The sequence below is a fragment of the Dendrobates tinctorius genome, unplaced genomic scaffold (genome assembly GCF_039654945.1).
Source record: "Dendrobates tinctorius isolate UK_male_01 unplaced genomic scaffold, ASM3965494v1 ptg000319l, whole genome shotgun sequence".
Classification (NCBI taxonomy): Eukaryota; Metazoa; Chordata; class Amphibia; order Anura; family Dendrobatidae; genus Dendrobates; species Dendrobates tinctorius.
Genome location: NW_027361986.1, coordinates 2,725,976 through 2,735,000, shown reverse-complemented (window position 1 = coordinate 2,735,000; position 9,025 = coordinate 2,725,976). Strand labels below are relative to the sequence as shown.

Genomic DNA, 9,025 nt, shown 5'->3' with positions numbered 1-9,025 from the left:
TCTCTCTCTCTCTCTCGTGTTCTCTCTCTCTCTCTCTCTCTCGTGTTCTCTCTCTCTCTCTCTCTCTCGTGTTCTCTCTCTCTCTCTCTCTCTCGTGTTCTCTCTCTCTCTCTCTCTCTCGTGTTCTCTCTCTCTCTCTCTCTCTCGTGTTCTCTCTCTCTCTCTCTCTCTCTCTCGTGTAGGGTTCAGCTTCCCATTGGTCATCCAATTTGTGCATCCTCCTTTTCCTCTTTAGGACTTGTTCTCCTGGTGACAAGGGAACTGCAGGTGCATGTTGATTGTAGGTCTTTTCTTGTTGTCTTGCCTGAGCTAGACTCTTTTTCTACACACTCTTGTACTCTTCTGTGCTGCTGCTCCTTATCCCAGTCAGCATCTGGTGATGTTACCTCAGGTGTAAGGACTCCCATATCCAAATCAATAGGCAGCTTACCAGGCCTCGCTCTCATTAGGTAGGCTGGAGTGCAGTTGGTGGAATTCACAGGAATGTGGTTGTAGAGGTCTACCAGATCTGGCAACTTTTCTGGCCACAGATTCCTCTCTTCCAAAGGCAAGGTCTTCAGTAGGTCGATCACCACCTGGTTCATCTTTTCACACATGCCATTGGTCTGTGGATAGAACGGTGTGGTCCTGATCATCTTGCAACCATACAAGTTACAGAATTCCTGGAACACTTCTGCCTCAAAGGCTGGACCTTGATCTGTAAGCACTCGCTCAGGATATCCGTGTGGTCGACAAGTGCTGTTGGAATGCTCTGGCTGTTCGATCCTTGACAGGCATGACTACCAGGAATCTTGAGTAGTGGTCAATGATGGTAAGAACATAAATGTAGCCTGAACGGCTTGGGACCAGCTTCACATGGTCCAGAGCTACTAACTCGAGTGGCTGTTTGGTTATTATTGGCTGCAAAGGAGCTCGCTGGCTGTTAAGGTCCTTTCTGCGCAGGTTGCATTGTCCACACTCCCGACACCAATTTTCCTTGGCCTTCCTCATACCAGCCTAGTAGAATCTCTCCTGGAGCAAGGCCTCCAACTTCTTCCATCCAAAGTGTCCAGCTCCATTGTGGTATGCTTCCAAGACCATTGATGCCTCCCTCTTTGGGACTACCACCTACCAGACCAACTCATGAGTGCAGGCATTGATACTCCTCCGACACAGCTTTCCCTCATAGATGAACAGCCTGCCTCTTTCCTTCCACAACTGCTGGGTTTCTTCAGGAGCATCTGAACCTGGGCGTGAGTTAGCTTGTGACAGTAGCTCCTTTACCAGGCAGACTGCGGGTTCGCTATCCTGCATTTCTGCCCAGTCATGATGAGGCAATGGATTTAGGTTGGCCTCTTTCATGACAGACTGTCTATTTCTCACTCCTTGGGCACGTTGGGCCGCAATTGGCCAGTGGAAGGCACGTAGCTCAATTTCTTCGAGGGCCTCAGGGTCTTCTCCTGCATCTGGAAGATTAGGCATCCTGGACAGCGCATTGGCATTCTTGTGCCCTGCTCGGTACTTGATGGTGAATTCATAGTTAGACAGCCGAAGCATCCATTGCTGCTCCAGTGCACCTAGTTTTGCAGTTTCCAAGTGAACCGGGTTGCTGTCCCTGAAGAAGGTAAACTTGGCTGAAGCTAGGTAATGCTTGAATCGTTCAGTCACAGCCCAGACTATGGCAAGGAACTCCAGTTTGAAGGAACTGTAGTTGTAGGGTTCCTTTCAGTGGGACGAAGCTTCCTGCTGGCATAGGAGATCACTCTTTGCCACTCTGTACCTGTGACAGTACTGCTCCCAGTCCCACGTTGCTGGCATCAGTATACAACACAAATGGCTGGTCATAATCTGGGTAGGCCAGAACTTCATCTCCTGTGAGCCATTTTCAGTCAAGTGAAGGACCTCTCCAGTTCCTCATTCCATTCAAATGTAGGACTCTTCTGGAGGGCCAGGCCAAGAAAGCCAGAAAGAAGATTTTGCAAAGGCGTGGCTATCTCAGTGAAGCCTTTGATGAACCTTCGATAGTAGCCTACCAACCCGAGTAACTGACATACTTCATGGAGGTTGCTGGGCTTCTGCCAATCCTGGATGACAGTGACTGTCAGGGTCCAGTGCCACACCTTCTGCACTCACTACATGACCGAGGTACTGTACCTTGGGCTTCAGGAGGTGTCATTTGGATGGCTTCACTTTCAGGCCAAAGTTGGACAGGGCTTCAAACACCTCAGCCAGGTGCTCCAAATGATCTTCATAAGTCTTGGAGAAAACAATGACATCATCAAGGTACAACAGAACTATTTCGAAGTTCTTGTGTCCAAGACAGCACTCCATTAGCCGCTGAAATGTCCCTGGGGCGGTGCAAAGCTCGAACGGCATGTAGTTGAACTCGGAGACCCATTGGTGTAGTAGACACTGTTTTCTCCTTGTCTGCCTCTGCCATGGGAACCTGCCAATACCCACTAGTGAGATCTAAGGTGGAAAAGTAGTTAGCCGTTATAAGTGCAGCTAACGATTCCTCAACTCTGGGTAATGGGTAGGCATAATTATATGTAATGCTGTTAATTTTTCTGTAATCAACACACATTCTCATGATACCATCTTTTTCACAAAGACTATTGGGGCTGCCCAGGGGCTACAACTGTCTCTGATCACCCCAGCCTCCTTTATTTCCCGCAACATACTTTTGGCACATTGATATTGTGTTGGGGGTATAGGCCGGTACCTTTCTTTAATGGGTGGAAGATCTCCAGTGGGGATATGGTGTTGAACCCCTTTTGCCTCCCAAAGTCTAGAGGATGTTTACTGAATACCCGCTCATACTCCCTGAGTCACTCGGTAAACACCACTCTTTTGGTATGAAGGGGTGGAGTCAGTTCCCACCTGCAGCTGCTGACACCACTCCTCCAGCTGCTTTACAGAGCCATTGTCTTCCACCTGGTCAGATGAGACCAAGGGCTCTGCTGCTGGTATTGCGTTGTTACTGACATGCCACAGTTGCTAAGCTGCTTACTACCGAGGTATTGTGGCTTCCTCTTCCCCACAATTCAAGAGGTGTACAGGTACTCTCCCTTTGCGAACATCAACTACCCCTCTGGCTGTCAGGACAGTGGGCCGGCTATCAGAGTACAGTGGCTCTACCAAAGCTTGGTAATCTTTTCCTCTGAGGCCTATGGCTGCCTGACACCAAATTAACACTTCACATCTGGGGAGTATTGCAATGGGGAAAGAATTACTCACTCTGATGCTGCCAATTTCTCTGCCAGACTGTTCTACCTGCTGTCTTTGCATCAGGGCCTTGATCTCCTTCTGCAGGACTCGTTGTTCACTGGAACCAGCAGTCTCAGCCACCTGTTGCAACAAGACAACCTCGGAAAGCCAATTTTCAATCACATTGGTACCTAGAGTCATCATTGGGTTACATTCTCGTCGATCAATATCTACAACTATCAGACCTTGATATTTTAACTCTACTCTCCCCACTTTAATAGTAACTTCTTTGCATCCTTCTTGAAGGTATGTGATCACTGGGCGCCTAGGGGGGTGCTGGACGGCTGACATTTGGTTCATGCAGCACCCGGATAGCACTTGCTGAGGAAGGATATTGATTTGTGTGATGGGATCAAAATATTTACTTTCTCATCTCAAGGGTCCTGGTTCCCCAATGTGCCCAGTCCAGTGTGTTATGGGTCCCTCCTTTAGAATCTGGACTGCTACTGACGATGCAAGGAGCAGATTAAGTGAAGTGGGTCGGCAAGCCTGAATCAGCTAAATGTGGGTATTGTGTGGCTTGACTAATTAGGTGTGTGTGTGTGTGTGTGTGTGTGTGTGTGTATATATATATATATAATATATATAAAAATATTTTAAATTAAAGTGTTTCCCGCTTATTATTGTGTGATTCTGGCACATGTCCCTGGCCAAATAAAAAAAATGGACATCTTGCTTTGCTGGTGCAATTGTCTGTCACAGTGCAGAGAAGTCACTCCTGCGCTAGTCCTGCTGCTGAAAGTAATAAACTTGTCAGTTAAATAACTCCACACAGGTCAGTATTCAATCTTCCAGCACTGAACTAGATTGTGCAAAACTTGTGTGGCAGTCTCTGGAGACCTCATTTGCTATTCCAAATAGTTTGTGATAAAACTGTATTAGTGGCAAATCAGAAAGCCCAAAGCCAGATTCACACTTTAAAAATCACTAGGCGTAACAGTGTTGTTCAGGTACACAATGTAAGAAAAAGAAATTGTGGCTGTTCATTTAGTGACAGGTGACTCCACCCTCTCTCAGCACAGCAGCCAGCTCTCGGTCCTGCAGTTGTGTTCACATAAAAGAATGTTGCCTCTGTAAGAAGGTGGGGTAAGGTGAGGTCAGCAGTGTGCGGTTCCCTTTAAGGACTGAACTATCAGGGCTGTCACCACTGATGGGGAGTTGTCCTCAGAGCGACCTTTCTGTTGGACAGCAGAGGGCGCAGGGTACAAAAGGAGACCTGAGCGCGGGAACGGGTCAGACTTGGCGGGAAGGCGACAGACGGTTGACTCCCTCTCCACTGCTCCTACTGACAACTCCTGTTTCCAGACCTCCGTGTGCTGACTCTGAGATTGCCCCTGATGCTATTAAGTTACCGTCTGTATCCATACCGTTGAATATCCCTGCATCACCCGAGATACTGGAACAGCCTAGAGACTACTCTGAAAGACTGGATTTTGGCGGCTAGTGCATGTACTCGCGACCCATGCCCTGTGCCATTTGAGACATTCATATAAAGGACTGTTTCCACGTTCCAACGTACCCAAGACAGGGGACTAAATCCTTCGGCAGTGTTACTTGTTTCTTCGTAACAGAACCAGAGACTTTGTAACATTTGAGACGTCGCCGGGAGATATTCCAGCCTTCCCCCTGCCAGAACTGCAACCGATAAGTGTCCCATTTATCTTGTATATTCTTTTGCCATTGCCTTTACTTCCCTGCATGGAGTACTACTGTTATTGATTGTTTAGTAATTCTGGTTAACCCTTTCTGTCTCAAGTTACTCACTGCATCCAACGAACGGTTTCCTCCCTTACACATGGCAAAGCTGAGAGTTTGAACTCTACCATCTACAATCTGTTGACCATGGAAATGCTGCCTTTCTGCCTGGTGGTTAGACTATTTTTCAGAAAGTTGATGGCTGTCAGTCCCCCACTACCAGTTTCCCAGTCACCATTACTTCTCTAAGAAAGCTGTGCCTGTGCTGCACCAGCATGTCACTGACAACATCACCTGTTCCTTGAAAATGTCTGCCAGGATGCATTTCACCACCTGGTCACGCAAACATGGGCAGGGGCGTTGCATCTCACTGACTGGGCAACTCTGGTGGCTGTGGGGGCAGGCGGTCAAGGGGCTGCTCCACAAGCCTTTGAATCCCCAAGGCTTGTGGGACAAACCTCTGTATTGAACACTGCTGCAGCCTCCACCTGTGCCCTCAATCTCTCCCTTAATCTGACACGCGTTCCAACAGTGCAGATAGACATTGATGTTTGTCATCTTGGTGTGACTGGGGAAAAAAAATTGGAAGTGTTGTATGAGGTATCAGGGCCTCCCAGATGAGGCTTACACCACTCCCATAGTCACAACATCTTAATTAAAACTTCAGTTCAAAGTTGTCAATGCTGGCCCAGACACTGATGCCTCATGCATGGCATGTGGCTGACTGCTGCTGTGCCATTACCAAGTTTCTATGTTGGGTCAATTGATACCACCTTTCATGGTGTCTGCTCCTAATTCTAATAGTTTGGGAAGCTTTTTGTCACTTAAGTTGTTGTGGAAACGTCTTTGGTTTGATCTTAGATTGTGTTTAATGGGATTCAGGTTACACCTGCCCAACATCTAAACGTTCAGCGAATCGAACCTTGGCAGGTTCGCTCTTCTCTAATCTTGAGATTTGGGGAAACATGGCTCACAGTAATTGCAGTGTGGTCACTCCATTATTCTGAGGAAAGTTTGGTGTGGGCTGAGGCTTGTGGAGAGGGTGGACAGGGCTAATGGTTAATATAGATGTGGGATATCTCTTGGTTTGGAAAGGGGCAGTGACTGTGAATTGTCAGTCAAGTTTTGAAGGAGAGATGGGGTTAATCTGAATGCTGTGGGGCTGAATACATTATGTTCAGTCTGATCATACAGGAGGACACAGAACTTGCTGTGAGGATATGATGGGACATAAATGTGAGGGGTGCAAAACGCTTATGCTGTGGATGCAGGGGACAAGGTCCTCTAAATTTGACTGTGGTGGTCACAATTTCTGGAACCCACAAGTACACTTTAAGTGGTGGCGGGTAGGGGGTACTCCTGGATTAAAGGCTGTAAAGGGCCTGTAATGTATTTTGGTGAAAGCGAGGTTAGTTACGTGTGCCTTTAACAGGGGCAAGGGTGGTAGTCATAGCGAGGGGCTGCTGCTCCATCACACCCCGACGCTCCACTACGTAATTAGAATATCCATTTTGCTGTTTGCAAGGTGTATCCATGACTTGTGGCCAATGCTCTCCTCAGTCTGCAGAGTTCCCACTTTCAGCAACGCACAAACATTTCCAGTCAAGTTCATTTTCAACAACATTTTACTTGGTTTGTCCAGTTTTGGTACAGGCACCACACAGTTTTCACATGTTAAGGATACTTTGTCCTGAGCTATCCCTGGTCCTTCCTGACACCATGTGTTCCTGCTCCATGGTCTGGTCTAGCTTGTCCCTGGTGCTCCCCATCCACTTTCTCCATCTTGGGCAAAATTACAAGATGCCGCTGCCAATCCTTGTCAGGCCAGAAGTCTTGGATGTCACAGGAGTGTCCCATAAGCCTAGCAGCTTGTACACTCATGCTGCCCAGATCCACACGTGCTTCAATGCCTGACCAACCCTTAGGGCCTTCAGCTCTTCAACTCTGCAGTGTTGCTCTTGCTATTGCCAACTCTCAGCAACAACCACTAACTACAGAGAGAACATCTCCTAACCTCTAGCTTCTTCCATGCTCTCTTCCTATTGGATTAACCATATAACTGTTACTACACTAGTTAAACCAAATTCTTTTCCCATCTGAATCTATAGTGCCCCCTTAAGGCTAACCTGCAACTACACTGTAAAAACCTCTACCAATGCTGACCTAACGCTACCACTAGATGTCCCTAACATACAAAGATATAAACACAGGTACATCAGGACAGTGTCAGCTATCACCATATTATAAAGTGTACATAATAAACACATAACATGTACCCGGTGTCATTAGGCAGGAATGCAGGGCCCAAACCAGCCCCCTAAATGCTTCTGAGCTGCTGCTTAAACACCTTGGCTTAAAACTTTAGCCTGAGGTATTTGTATACTACTGTCACAGTTCAAGGACAATCCTAAATTTCATTATTGCTTCACATGGGGTTTTTTTTTTTTTTTTTTTTTTTTTACACAAGGGATACTGTGGCAAATTTTAATCCACCCGGATGTGTAGTCTATTTTTTTTGTGGGAGTTAAAAGTTACACGCGACTCCCCAATACCCATTGTCATGCTGTCTAATAGGTTATGTAGTGCTTTTTCTGCCTCTTCTGACAGTGGGCAATGGTAGACTTTGTTGAACACCAGGCATTATAATTACCAAGACTGTATGTGTTCCATTCTGTTAAATGGGGACATGTGCACAAGTTTATGGAAGTTGGCCTGCTGCTTTGGCAATTGTACCACAAAGTGGAGCAGTGTCTCTCTCCTCCTAATGCCAGTGAGGAAAGGGGTGCTGCATGGTCCTTCCAAAATATAAAACATTGTCTGTTTTACATATATGGAGATATATAGCAAATGGAAGTTGGTTGCACCCTCATGAGTGAATGACTTTTTGTATAGCTGCTTGGCTAGCCATCAACTTTGAATTATAAAGGTTATTCCTTGCAAATAGCGCAGTGCACCAAGGTGTGCAATGACACTCATTTGTAGTGTACTAACCTTGTTTGGTTAGGATGGAGTAGATGGGGAAAAGTAGTGTGAGCATTGGTAGAATTAATGTGGATGTGTAACTGTACTTGTAGACTGACCATGTTCTTTGTTTTTCTTCTAGCGCAAGTTTTCCACTGTTGTTGCTGAATATCTAGATGAGGAAATGACTGCTACAACCAGACGGCTAGTAGAATACTTTGCCAATCAGCATACCTGCTCATTAGACGTACATCTGGAGAACTAATGTTATTTATTACATGTACAGTTTTAACTTTAGTGCAGTAACTTATTACAGCCTATTAATAAACATTTTATACATAGTTGTATGTCTTTTACTAAAACTGCTACTGTTCAAGAAGACAAATGGAATATTTCTTAAGTCTTTCCCGACATGACATATGTTGACTCCTTAACTTTGCTGCGTCCTCACTCTGAGCCTGTATCTCTCCCTACACATGATGGTTGATTTTAATCAGCAATCATGTGCCTCTAACATTTGCAGCTCCCAACCTGACAGAGGCATTTAGCACGCACATGTTACGCCACAATTTTTTTTTTTTTTTTTTTTTACTGCAAGATTGCAACAAGAGGCAATTAAAACATTGCATGTACCCTACAACGGTATCTCTTATCGCACCCTGAACAAACAAATTTCCTATTTATTTTTACCATGTAAAAAAAAAAAAATCTATACTTGTTTGGCCTATGCATGCTGGTACTGACCTGGCAAATCATTGCCAGGTCAGTCTTCCTAAATAGTGAACATGGGGGTAAAAAAAAAAAAATTTTTTTTTTTTTTTTTGGCTTGGTTTCTAGTGCATCACACAACATTCATTTTATTACAACTTTTCCTGCAAACAAAAATCCCTCATGACAGAAAAAACAAACAATTATGGCTCTTGAAACAGGAGCTAAGAATGAAAATGGCCACTGTTTAAAGGGGTTACCACAACTTATGGTGCTGTAAGCTTGGTTAGTAGTTGCATCACATACTGAATGGCTATTCAAATATATTAAAATTTGTATAGTGATCTTTTGTTTTGCTAAAGGAAAAAGTGCTTTCACATTGCAATTTTTCTCCATAGTCATTGGAGAAATGTCT

General features: G+C 45.4%; 1 protein-coding gene across 4 annotated transcripts in view; it reads left to right on the top strand.

The window, feature by feature from the left end:
- LOC141073893 (baculoviral IAP repeat-containing protein 5.1-like) overlaps positions 1-8,243 on the top strand; it is a 14,102-nt gene extending 5,859 nt beyond the window's left edge. For 2 of the 4 annotated variants that reach the window (XM_073561432.1, XM_073561430.1), the window contains exons 4-5: positions 3,626-3,750; positions 8,045-8,243. In XM_073561432.1, the coding sequence (XP_073417533.1) occupies positions 3,626-3,716 (91 nt within the window). In that variant the 3' untranslated portion in view covers positions 3,717-3,750; positions 8,045-8,243. The remainder of the gene's footprint in view (positions 1-3,625; positions 3,751-8,044) is intronic. The other 2 variants (XM_073561433.1, XM_073561429.1) reach the window with 1 other exon arrangement.
- Positions 8,244-9,025: the final 782 nt, after the last annotated feature.